Source organism: Neovison vison, chromosome 7 (genome assembly GCF_020171115.1).
Source record: "Neovison vison isolate M4711 chromosome 7, ASM_NN_V1, whole genome shotgun sequence".
Classification (NCBI taxonomy): Eukaryota; Metazoa; Chordata; class Mammalia; order Carnivora; family Mustelidae; genus Neogale; species Neogale vison.
The window spans coordinates 187,533,290-187,546,732 of record NC_058097.1 but is presented as its reverse complement, the minus strand read 5'-3'; the positions used below and the strand labels follow the sequence as shown (position 1 = coordinate 187,546,732).

The 13,443-nt window shown below is 49.5% G+C and overlaps 1 protein-coding gene across 1 annotated transcript in view; it reads right to left on the bottom strand.

Annotated features, from left to right (window-relative positions):
* Nucleotides 1-5,560: 5,560 nt before the first annotated feature.
* Nucleotides 5,561-13,443, bottom strand: part of EXT2 (exostosin glycosyltransferase 2) — a 140,235-nt gene continuing 132,352 nt past the window's right edge. Inside the window, exons 13-14 of the mRNA XM_044259130.1 lie at nucleotides 12,789-12,871; nucleotides 5,561-6,331 (exon numbers count right to left, since the gene is read on the bottom strand). Of these exons, the coding sequence (XP_044115065.1) occupies nucleotides 6,193-6,331; nucleotides 12,789-12,871 (222 nt within the window). The 3' untranslated portion in view covers nucleotides 5,561-6,192. The remainder of the gene's footprint in view (nucleotides 6,332-12,788; nucleotides 12,872-13,443) is intronic.

The following is a 13,443-nucleotide window of genomic DNA, read 5'->3' as shown; positions in this document are numbered from 1 at the left end:
CAATCCAAGCTCTGATAGACAAGGCTATGTCCTGGCCATAGTCTCACCAGGTACCTGTGATGTGATGTCAAGCCCTGAAGGAGGCAGAAATCACTCCTCAGGAAGTCCTAAATCAGAACATTTCCTAGTTCTCAGACCTAGACACAGCCTGCAATACACCGCACTGGGCTGCGAGATGTTTCCTTTCTATTCCGACACTTGTCCCTAAGTCACCCTCTCCAGTGAGAAGCTGTAGCCGTGGGACTAAACGGAGCATCAATCTGATATTCATGGATATTCATCCTTATAACTTCTGAAGAAAAGCCAAGACACAACTGGCAGCTGGAAGATGCTGCGAGAAGAGAGGTTTAAAAATCCCTTGCATCTCCCAAGAACTGGGGAAGATGGAGTTGATGGAATCCTCATTTGGCCAAGTTGTCAATACATTGAACCAAACTGGTGACAAGAACAAAGCTGTTACAGGAGAAGTTATTGGGACTATATCCAGAGAACAAGAACAGAGACTGGGCACAGGGTAGGCAGAAGGGAGGGGATGAAGGTAAACACTTCAGGGTCTACTGGAGAAAGACTATTGGAAATCCTATAGGAGCTGCTGCCACCAATGCACAATTTTTGTTAATTACCTCAATTGTGGCTGTTATCCCCTTAATGAGAAACACAACTTTACTTCTAAGCAGGCACTGAGGCTGGCAGAAAGCTGAAACCTGAAAATCAGCAGATACACGGCTGCATACAGACCTTACTATTGAAATTAAGCCACATCCAAAACACAGGGGGTAGGACTCCAAATAGCTTCAGACAGCAGCCAGCCATGCAGGGCCCTCACCAGGCACCGGATGGACGCTCTCTGGACTCGTCAAGAGGCCCCGATCCCAAGTGCTCATTTCAATAACATAAGAAAATAAACATGGGGCTTATTTATAGCACAGGAAAGGGACTGGGGCAAAAGAACCACTCATTTGGTAATCCACCCTGACGGGGCCAGATAGGATCCAGACCCCCAAGCTCTCTGGTAACAGGGTGAGCAGAAATAGGGGCCGGAAGAGGGCTGGCTGCCAGCATCACCAGGTACAACCTCGTAAAGGCCCTGGTTAAGAGAAGGAGAAAAGATCTCCATACTCAGACATCATTCCATCTCACCATCCTGGGTCCAAGTGCTCTTGCTACGTCCAGTTTCTGGTTGAAGAAACTAAGGCATAGGAGTGGACTCTCCCGAGGCCAAGGAAGGTTCAGGATTCAACTCAAGGGACGGTGCTATGAGAGGAGGAAACGAAAACACCTTTGCATCTTCCAGGCACTGGAGAAAATAGTGTTAACAGATTCTTCACTTACAGCTGGGGCTAAAAAGTATGTGCAGAGTCCTAGGCCACTGACGTGTTCCCAGCATCTCACACAGCTCGAGAATGTCCACGAGAACTCAAGCGCCCTGAACTCAGGACAGTGTCTTACTCACCTCTCCCTCCTGGAGCTGGCACAGAGTCGAGCAACTGTGTTCTGATGAATGAATGAGGAGAAAAACCAAACAACTGCATAAATGTTCTCTTACCTCACCTGGATTAATAAGGAGCTGGCTGTCCTTCGGCTGTGATTACCAGAAAACCAGACGCTCCTTGAGTTTATTCTTGGGCAGAGGTGCTCATGATAGAAGTTGGTGGCTATAAATAAAAGCCCAAGTAGTTCTATTCTGAAGGGAAGCCGCTTACGGTGGCCTCCATAAGGAAACACTCTATATGGAGTGGCTGGGGGTTTGGGTCTAAGACATATGGACTCCAGTCCCTGCTCTGCTGAGAGCTTGCAGGCAAGATGGAGCTTTGCTGAGAAACGTCTAGCAGACACAGCTGCCTCATAGCTCTCGGGAGCCACGCACACATCCTTCCCTTTGTTTTCTCCTGACAGCTCCATACCCTTCAGCAGGACTGGGAAGAAATGCTGTCATTGGGAGCAGAATGAGACAACTCTACCCCCCAAAACATTGTTAATTTGGGGAAACAAAAGTCCAGACACAGATGCTGGTGACTCAACTGTTTCTTGAAAATGAGAGAGGCCTGGGAAGTTGGGAGAGGGGGCCCCAACTCTGCCCATCTCCCCTGTAATGTCAGCATGGGTGAGCCTGATGTGAAAAAGCCATGGCACAAAGTTGCCTGTGCGGACCCACACCCTGTCCCCAGGAACCTGGAAGTCATGGAGCCTGAGATGGAAATCCCTGCTGATCCATCCGTCTGACAGTGACAAATGTGGATGAGAGGTGTGGGTCGGGCTCAGAATGCACCCAGCCTAAAGAGAGGAGAAAACCTTCACATTGCAAGTGGGGGCCTGCCAGGATGTCAATGAAATCTGTTCACAGACCGTCAGATGATGCTTGGTTGGCACAATGGGGCCACAAGCTATCCCTGATCATACTCAGAAAATGGTGAGTATCCAACATTGGCCTCAGACAGGAGCCCCAGGCTTAGAAGGGAGCAGGGCTGAGGTGAGTAGACAGGCCCCCGGCTTCATGTACCTGCAGGCCCTGCGGCAGGCTCAGGTTGCTTCCAGTCTTCCTGAATGGCAGCTGCCCTCCAGGATGGCAAGCAGCCCTGCCAGAATGGCTCCTTGGGAAGTGGCTGAGAGTCTGGGGGCCAATTTCACCCTCTCCCCCACCTCTCCATGCTAGGGTGGCCTGGGGAGCGGCCTGCTGCGGCTTCTGCCACTGCCACAGGCTACCTGGGCCACGCGAGATGGGAAAGGGAGCCTACCCTCAGAGAAGCTAATGGCCCCGAAGCAAAGGAGACCCACCAGGCTCAGGATGGGGGGCTGACGGGAGACCGCTGTCAGCCCAAACCTCTCCCAGCGGGGCTCCCACGGGACCCTCTCACTGGCTAGCCATGATATGTCGCCAGACCTGAGCCATTTCCCAAGCAGCCTCTACCTTCAGCTACTTGTTACTTCTTCCATCAAACGGTCTTGACTTTTACCCGGGCAATCACATTTTCAGAGCCTGCGGCTAGGAACCTGCATCTTTCAGTGGGAGGGACACTCCGGCCAGAGACCACCATCCCAGGCAGCCACTGGGGCACAGGGTGATTGGCAGCTCCTTCAACGAATGACAGCAAAGAGGCCGCCTGCCCCTTCCAGCTCCCAGTCCCGGACAGCACGTGCCAGGAGGGTGCTCACTTCTTTCCAAAGGCAGTAGAGAAACTAGCCTGGAAAACCACGAGCTGGACGGACGGAAGGCTCTGGCGGAGGAGCCAGGTGTTCGGAGCTCTGAACTTTGTGACACTGAGTAAGGACAAGAGATGGTATTGCATCATTAGCGGGTAAAGAACCAGAGATTCTGAGAACAGAAGTTGTTATTTTCCTCTTCAGTTTTCCTAGAGAGGCAGGGACGTGCCTGAACATGTGGAAGGCTTGCTACAACACACGAGATAAGGCTTTTAAGAACTACGTAATGTTAACTAGCAAAAAAGGGTTTCCAACCTGCATCCCAGTTAGGTCCCTGGGGGCAAAGGCGAGTGACTCAGTGCACATCTAGGCCTGAGCCAGGCCCAGCTCAGGTTCATCTTCTGTGCAGGGCAGCAAGATGCAATTTCTTAAAAAAGATTTCTTAATCTAAAACCAGCTGTTGTCTGCTGTAGGCCAGCACATGACATTTTAATTAGCGTTATTGTTCCGCTTCTGAAACCAGGCTCTGTGGCATCCCAAGGGCAGATGATCTCGGCCCAAGCTTTTGGGTGAGGCTCGCTGTGAGCAGCTCAGGGATACACGGGGAAGAGGATGGTGTCCCCAGCCCCCTCAGAACCCATGAAGCCTGACTACTGGCTGTTCCCTCGCCCTGGGTTTCTCCTTGTGGCCCGCACCACCTGCCTGCTCATGAGATGGAAACATTGAAGTTTCAAGTGCCTGGGATATAATACTCAGTAACAGAAATCGCTCCATGCTACGTTGCCAGATTGAACCCGCAATATTTCTAGGAGTAGTGAGGTGCCTTTTGCATGGAGTTTTCATGCCCCAAGAAGTCCAGTGATTCCCCTAAGAAGGTGATAAAGTCACACCAACACAGCCCCTGGGGCTCCCAACCATCTTGGATCGAAATGCTCCTCTTCCCAAAACCGAAAGACTAATGAAGTTTTAAAAAAGGAACGAGAAAAACCTTTACCCTCAGAGAGGGAGGCCTGGATTATAAGGCAGCCACTAAGGCGGTGGACCCAGTGACATGTCACCAGGGACATGAAAAAGAGCAGAAAAGCTGAAGGGGGGAGGCTGAGGGGATTACACGCGTAGAGCATCGGCGCCGTCCTTGGCTGCCGGCAAGGATTTTAATGGGAGGCCCCGCCCCTCCACCCACCCTGAATCCTGGGAAGCAAGTTAGGGAACCCCAGCAAGGGCAGCAGTACTTACCGTCTGTGACAACACAATGCCCCTTCTCTTGGTTTCCATCCTAGCATCCCCACAATTACAAATTCGAGATTACAAGCCTTCCCACGTCCCCTACTGGTGGGAATGTAGTTATTCAAATCCACAGTATTTCTTAGGCACCAGTGTTTGAACGCAACACATCAGACAAATCACAGCTTCCATGTCTGCACCTGCAAGGTGAACGGACGGGAGGGGACAGCGTCTCGCCCCTCCCACCAGAACAGTCCAGTGCTCTTACTCCTCCCTGCGAAAGAAGATGAAACTCTTGTGCTTCCCCCTTTCGGTTCAGCTGCTTCTTGAAGTTTCCTCTGCCCTCTCGAAGTCCATGGAAGACATGCGAAGTGATTCTTGTTCAAACTATAGGTTTCAAAGCTATAGCTGGGTAACTCTGCACCTTCGTGTCACTCAAGAGAACAATGGGTGGTGGGGGAGTGACTTTGACGGGCACACAGCTACACAGCTAGGTTTCGGTAATTACAACCATATTTCAAGCAAATTGTCATGTATTCTGTGTTCTGGGGACATATGTTATGGCTAAAGCCCAAACTGTGGCTAATCTTAATATTAGAGCCAGAGAAATCTGTTTCGAATCCATAACATCTAACATTTGCCAGAGTAGATTTGTTCATCAACGGGGCTTAAAGAGGTATAATTCACACATGTGCAATATTACTAAATGCTGAAATTGAACGATTTAAATATCCCAGCAACTATTGCAAAGCGGTTGTTGGAGCAGCATTTAACATTAGCCAGAACCTCCCTGGCTAACGTTCAGTTTACACCGAAAGAATGAGGGAAATTTTGGCATCCCCTTGGGGCGAGGGTCACAGCTCCCTCGACGTGTACAGCAGGGCACCAGCGAGAGCAGCTCGGGGTACGGCTTTGGAGGCTGTTTTCCCTGAGAAGACCTATAAACACTGACTGGATCGAATCAAGAAGCAAACAGATTCCTCTGGAGGTTTGGGGAGGCATCTTCTCTCAGAATGTTTACACTGTTTGGGGATCTTTTACTTGATGCGCACAGTCCCAGATGCTCCTCCTGGCTACATACCCTCCCAGACACAGACGGTAGACTGGAGGTAACCAGAAGACGGAGTTAACAGCAAAAAAAATAATAATAATAACGTTCCTGGGATTCCCAATAATCAACATTTCAGACATAGTATAAAAAGGAATAAAAAATTATTTTAATCATACCAAAAAGCCAAACCAAAGAGGAATGGTTCATGGAACTTACAGGATCCCAATCCAGCACTGGGGGCTCTGCCCATGGGGGGGCCCAGCGCCCCCGGTCCCGGGGCAGATGTCAAATCCCAAGAAGATGTCGGGATTTTGCACCAAGTTCTTGGTTTGGCTTTTCTGCCTAAAAACCTCACTGATCTGAAATAGTTAAAGGTGAGATATGGGCGCGATCTACGTTGAGTCCCCACATCTAATATGGCCGGTAGGTTTGTCTTCTCCGCAGTCTTAGAGTCCGTGACGCCTCCCCCCAGATTGTCTTATTGGAACTGCAAACGAGGGGAGCCTGAGCTGGACTTAAACCCAGAGTGTGCCATAAAGGCTTCCATTTGGCATTTTCAACAAGAAGCCATCAGAGATGATAGGAAACACTAGAACCAGGCACGCACTGTTCAAGGTGCTTCGACACTCTCTTCAGGTTCCAGTTCTTGAGGAAGCAGACTGGGTGTGGCGGCCCAGCATGTCAGTCAGAGAACCCCCACGCTCTGGTAGCAGAGCGCCGAGGCGTCCGTGTTCTCCCCGTCGAAGCTCAACATTCAGACCTCCGCCAGGCCCGCTTCATAAGCTGCCGATGTTGGGGAAGCTCTTCAGTTTCTCTGGAAAGTCGTCTTTGTAGAGAACTGGGTCAGCCCGGTGCTCCACCACCTTAAGAGGCATGGTCCCAAAGACGGACGCGAACTTGTTGATGCACTCAGACCTGAGGGGTTTAGGGAGAGAGGCAGGTGATGGACGAGTGGGCAAGGAGTGAGGAAAACGGAGCAAATATTCAAGAGGCTGACAGATGAAAGCAAAACACGTACTATTCAGTATCAACACAAGAAATCCTGGGCTCTTACCAAAGGGTGGGAAGGTGTGGACAGCAGAAGTGATCTGGGGGGACCGTGACCATTGTTCAGGGGGAGAAAGTGAACAGGGGGTGCTGTCTGGAGGCCACGGGCCTGCAGAGGTCAGAGTATCTTTTCCCTTCCCCCTCAAATTCCAGTCATTCTTCCCCCTCAGTACACACAGGCCTCAAACCAAGGTGGATTCACTGCCAACAATTCTTAACCCCCTGTGTGCCAGCTGAAGAGAAGGCGAAGGGGGGAAAGGGTCCTGCATCTGAGCTCCAGCTTCCTGAATTTTAAAAGGCCGAGGGAAGGACCTTAACACCTGGAGCAGTGGAAGGCAGAAGGTAACAGGTGGGGAACCTCACCTCCGAACAATAAACCCTTCCCTCACTCAACCAGCATTTAAGGAGCGCAATCCCTGAACTGCTGGCCAGCGGAGAGCTGGCGTCCGTGCCCGCCGATCCCAGGCCAGAGCGAGCAGTGCCATCGGGCTCTGTGATGGAACAGCCTGGCAGCTCTGTGGGAGGGGAGACGACACGTCCTCCTCTCCGTATCACCCCTGGAGCCCCGGAGCAACCTCCTCGGGGCTGAGCAGGCCAGGCACACTGGCGGGAAATGGTTCTGGTCACTCAGGCCAACTGAGTGTGATAGCTGGCAGGACGCATCCAGACCAGAAGGGAGAAACGAGCCCGTGAACGTGGCTTCAACCTCCAGGATGGATTTCGGAAAGGTCAGTACTGTCTCCCCTCAAGTCAGGCCCAGGCACTGGAGAGCTACGGTAAGAACAAACCAATCAGGCAGGACCATTTACCCAAGAGGGGCCGAGTTTCAAGACACAGACCAGAAGTCTCTTCCGTCCTGAGGTACCAGGAGCCTTGTCTCAAATTATTTTTATCTACAAGTGTTTGAGTCTTTGGAGCTTTAGGAAGAAACCAGTTTATAAGGAGCCAGGCGTCAGTTCTTTCCTCTCGGTCATTATGTTTCTAAAACAATGTGTTACCATTCCATTCGGAGCTCCTCCGGCTACCACCACCGTGCCCACCACCGTAAGTCAACAGCGAAGAGGTCTCAGAGGCTCCGGGCTGTGCTACAAGCGCGCTACAGAGATGAGGAACCCCCTCTATCATGCCAACAACCCTCCTGTGACTCCCATTTTACACTGGGAAGACTGAGATATGGAGAAGCTGAGTTACACCTCCAAAGGGCAACTAACAGTAAGAGGCAGAACCAAAGCCTGGAAGTCTGGCTACTGAGACTAAAAAATCTTAATGAAGAGCTGATAAGAATTTATTTGCGAATAAAATTCCCAAGTCCAAGTGGAGGGGCTGGAAATGAACTGCTGAGCACCTATTATGTGCCAGATAATTTACAAACGTCATTTCACTGATTCATTGAAGCAGGCCCCTTGGTAGCCCCAAGAGCTGGTTTATAGGAGCTTCCTGTTAGGCGCTGAGCAGTTAAAGCTGAGGCCTGAAGCCCTAGAGCTGGCAAGTGCTGGAGCTGGGTCTCTAATGCGGGTCTACACTGGCAAGTGCTGGAGCTGGGTCTCTAATGCGGGTCTACACTGGCAGGTGCTGGAGCTGGGTCTCTAATGCGGGTCTACACTGGCAGGTGCTGGAGCTGGGTCTCTAATGCGGGTCTACACGGGCAGGTGCTGGAGCTGGGTCTCTAATGCGGGTCTACACTGGCAAGTGCTGGAGCTGGGTCTCTAATGCGGGTCTACACTGGCAGGTGCTGGAGCTGGGTCTCTAATGCGGGTCTACACGGGCAGGTGCTGGAGCTGGGTCTCTAATGCGGGTCTACATGGGCAAGTGCTGGAGCTGGGTCTCTAACACAGTCTACACAGGCAAGAGAGCCTTTGTGCTTTCCCTCACACTACCATAACTCACGGGTAACGACCTTCCCTCCTGCTGGCAGTCCTGTGAGACTCAGGAGGTGGGCGTCCGAGGGGATCCCCGGGAAAGGCTGAGGTTGAGGTGTCTCTGCAAAGGGGTACTGAGTGAGCACAGTGACTTCCCTCTCCTCCAAGCATAGGGTCAAGGCAGTGGCAGACAAAGTCAGTCTCTCCAAGGTCTTACTCTTGGCAGTCCTTCTGCCTATAAACATGGACAGATTCTTCCAGTTTCCAGTCATCACGCCTGTGGACTCTGGCCAGCCAAGGCCAGCCGTGCCCAGCACAGGGACAGTGAGTTTGTATTAAAGAAGGGCCACGGTTCTTGGCAGAGGACAGCGGCTCCACAGCCCACTGGAGAGCACCGAGGACAACGTCTGCTCTGTAACTAGATCTGCCAACAGGGCCGGGCCACAGGCAAGAGGCCACTGGGGCACAGGCCAGCTGACTTGCTGACAGCTGCCCCTGGCTAACCCAGTCCTAGTGAGTGCTTCTTTCTCTCCACACAGCCTGACCCGGGGAAGCTGTGGGCCACGGAGTGGTAAAGGTCCCTAACTCCCCAGCCAGGCACTAACAGTAGTTCCCTACTTTCTTCTCTCACAGGGGCTCCAGGCTGGGCCACAGGCTGGGGCAGGTGGTGAGGCTGGCCGCTTGCCAGTGGCTCACCTGAGCTGTCCTGTCAGTGGTTCACTCAGTCAATGCTCCCCTGGGTTGGTTTTCTAATCTAGTACGAGTGGACTAAGAACCACTGTCTTCCTCTGAAGTGCTGGAAGTGTCTGCGGGAGAAGGACTCCCGGTTTTCTGTTTTCCTTGTAAACACATCCAGTTACCTAAAGTAACCTGGAGCCCTGGGGACAAATGCTGGGGAAACTGGGAAGGAGATGGATGCGCCCGGCACCAGGTTACAGGCTTTCCAGTGTTATTACCGCAATCATCTCCAGGACAAAACACAGTGTTTGGTACAAAGATGCTCAATAGGGATTTGTTGAACCCATGAATGGACACTGTAATTTGATAGGTATTAATACACCTATTTTAGGAGACGAAAAGACTGGAACTCAGGATAAGGCAAATCAATTTTGTTAAGTCAGCTACTAAGTGGCAAACCCATAATTTGAACAAAGATGGGCCTGAATCAAAATAAAATGCTCTTTCTTCAGATCACTGCTCTCTGCCATATTGCCTTAACTTGGTGAAACCACTGGTCAAATGGACAGTTACAAAGACTTTTGCTTTTCTGGTTCTTAAAGCATTAACAGCAGATCCTGGAAATGGATGCTGGGCAGTAAAAGCTATGCTCCTACACAACCGAGATTTCTGCTCTGAGACCCCAAATATAAGAATAAATAAGCTTATTAAACCATAAAACCTAACACAAGGTCATAACTTATAACTTGCAGAGTGGTTAACTTCTTTTGCTGTTTTGTGCAAACTGTGAATTCTGCAAAGGAAACTGTTTTTTAAAAAACCCCAAACAAATGAACAATTCTACAGTTGTAACTCCATCTCTTGGACACCCAGGATGGCTTAAATCATTCCTCCCTCCCGACCTAAGTGCCTCATTTAATAATTTAGTGATTCAATCTTTAATCCAAATAGTTTTGCTCCCAGTTTCTGATTTCAAGATTGATTTCCTCTGTTCCCTATCGAATTTCTCAAAAGGGTACTCTACATTCACTAACTCCACTTCCCCAAACAGACTCACACGCCATAACCCTTAAGCCCCATCACTTTATGGCATATTTTTTTCAAAGTCACCACTGAGCATTTAGCTCAAAGCCCTGTTTCCCAGGCTGCGTGTTGCATGCTCCTCCCTTGCTTCTGTGCACCGCAGACACTGCTTCTCTCCTGCCTTCTCTTCAGTTACTCTGTCTCCTAAATGTCAGTTTCTCAAGATTCTGCCATTGCCTTTTCTCCAGTCAATGGCCATCTCTGGGCAGATGTCTTTCCAGTATCTACTCTTGTTTTCATCATCTTCCTGAAGCTCTAGCCGCGCATTTCCAGGTGCTTGCTCTCTATCTGTATCTGCACACACCGAGGGCAAGACCCGATCTTTCCCCCTTACTGCTCTCTGACCCACAACTTGAATCTTTGCCTGCCTCATGACTTACACTGCTGAAGGTACAACCATCCACACTCGTCCACACTCCCTCCTCGTGAACCGCAGTCTCCTCCTAACTGTATCATTCACACCGCAGACGGCACTACCATTTCTTCCTAACTTGAGATCTAAGCTCCCTCTGTCAATTCCTTCCCTATAACCTCGAGTTCTAGCATATCTTCCTTTGGGGAAAAACACAAACCCATGTCTCGTAATTTAATCCATCCCTTCCTTTCTGCACTCAACTTAGTTCAAGCTTTCCAAATGGGCTTTCTTCAATTTCTTCACCTTCATTCCATTCTGGGCACTACTTCCAAAAGAATCTCAAAACAATACTTAGACCACACTGCCCTGTTCAAACACCTTCAGGGGCATATCGGAGCCTGAAGAACAAGTTCAGACTCCTTCAGTGGGCACCCCTTTAGGGCCTGGCAGCATCAGGCCAGAGTTCTACACTCTAGCCAGGCCGGACCCAAACTGCTTGCCAGATACGCCTTCACCCTGCTGACTGAAACCTTTGGCCATCTGGTCTCCCCTGCCTGGGATTGCCTCTTTTTGCTTGGTCATCCTAGTGATCGCTGAAGGCTGACTTCAGGTGTCACCTTTTGCAAAACCATTCCTAGTAATCAACCTAGCAAGAAGTTGCTTCTCTTTCCTCTGATCACTGGTAACACCCTGAGTCTCCCTCACGGCACTTATCACATGAAGCTTTGGACTGTTACGCACATGTGTGTGCATGCATTCATATTTATTGTGGTTAATTATAAACTCTGACAGCATCTGATTCAAGCCTCACAACATCTGGGCAGTCGCCTATTCTATTTTCGAAAGTCTGTTTCCAAGAGAAGCCCCCACATCCCTCTCAGTTCCTTTCTGCAGTGTTTAATAATAATTCTATCTAAATTACATCTCTCTCGCCGCATGTTAAGTCTCTTTATATTTGTTATGTCAGGGGTGCTAGAGGAGTTGTTTGGCCTTAGCATGAACCACAAGGCCATCATCAGGCCAACCTTTCACCCTAAATTCCTATCTTATACCTTAGAACCTCACCATTTTAACGAAGCCCAATCAATTACCCAATTGCTTAATGCTATGAATTCTCCCAAACATACAGAATGGAGGTAGGTTTAATAATAATTTCATGTAGTCCAATAAAACTGTAATTGATGTCTCTTCTAGATGAGCTGTGGCAGTTAATATCACTGCCCTTGACTGTGTAATTCCTATGATACTGTGACAGATAGTTCCCAAATCACATATTATTTCGCACTGACAGCCGATAAAAGTCATGTCTTTTGGGTAAGATATTTATATATGAAAGAGTAAAGGATTCTTTAGAGGGTAAGAATAAGAAATAAGAAGGAGGAAAGACTCATAGAAGAATCTAGACCAAGTGAAACAACTTTTTGTATAAAAAAGTCCTCCAGGCTTTAAGGACTTGAACGTGGCTGAGACCCCAGAAATGGATGCTCCAAGAAGATCCAATAAGCCTGTGGAAACCTGACTCAGTATCTTATTCTGTAAGGACCACTCTAACACTCTCTGAGTGCTTGACAACCGTGCCACTGGATGTCCGAGCTTGCTGTCTCATGTAAGGAGCTGCCTTCTGGGAGAATTAGGTTTGATTAGGAAGATGCCAAGCGTGGGGACCTCTGGGTTACAAGAGGGAAGGATGAGGCCTACTCCCAAGATTAAAACAGTCCTGTGGGAAGACATACACCTCCCATATGTTTTATGCTCACTTACAGGGTTCAGTATCACATTCCACACAAAGTGTGCTTGTTGAGTAACCGACCAAATTGAAATAATAGGAGTATCTCAGGGCTGCCTTGCTCCTCTCTCTGTCTCTCTCTCTCTCTCTGTCTCTCTCTGTAATGGAAAGAGCTCTGCTTTCAATTCTGTTCTTGGTAGGTGTTTTGGTCAGCAAAGGTAAATTGTCTCTGGGTCTGGTTTAATTCTTCCTAATGAAACCTTTACTGTCTCATGGAGGTACTATCCTGCAAAACAATCTAGTACTTTCTTGGAATTAACTAGCTTCCAGTCAAATGACTGTGGACGGTTAACGGCTTCATCCACATGGAGAACCCGACTCCTGGAGCTTAAGGCCAGCTATATTTTTAAGACCCTTCCAGCCATTACAAATTGAGTGAGGAGCATTCCAAATTAATTCTTTGGGTGACCTGGGCTTGAACTAACCCAATTCCCACAGTGCCAAAGGAGGTGACTATGGCTACCAGCTGCTGTCCTTATATCTCCAGCAAGTCCCATAAACAGGCCCAAAGCAGGAAATGGGGATCAGAGGCTAGGGCAGACTTCTGGTTAGAGGCTCACTCACCTCTCCACCATGTGCGTCTGGTCAAGTGAAAGCCCGTCAATGGCTGTGCACTCAGGACACTTGAATTTCTTTCGTGGAGTTACCTGCCAGGGAAGGACACAAATACACCTGGTTGTCAGTGCCAAGGACAAAAAATCATGCTTGTGACCCCACCATGCGTGCTTCTGCTCTGTAAGCCAAGCTGCCTCCTCCCTCCACATGCACACATACACCCGTTGTGGGCTCACGCGCACACACACGCGCGCGCGCACACACACACACACACACACACACACACCTCACCGTTCTTCCATTCAATTCTGTCTGGCTTGGCCAACAGCAGAACTCACAAGGGCCCAATAAAAAAGGCTTGGAGGGCTTTTGCCTTCTGTAACTGGAAAGAAGTGGTGATGACAAGCTCCTTAATTCCTGTTTAATGACTGTTTTCTCACTGCCAAGGTCCTTGTATAAACACCATTTGTTCTTGCAGCCATAAGGGCGATGAAATACAGCTTCCCATAACTTTCACCGTAACCTTAGTTCCAACAGGCACTCATTCTCTCTCTTCCAGCTAAAGGCAAGCACTCTGAGCAGCGCCATGGTCTTGAAGATGCCAGGTTATTTTGCAATTCCCTGCGATCAGGGAAAAAACCCAACGGTCCCCTCACCATCTGAA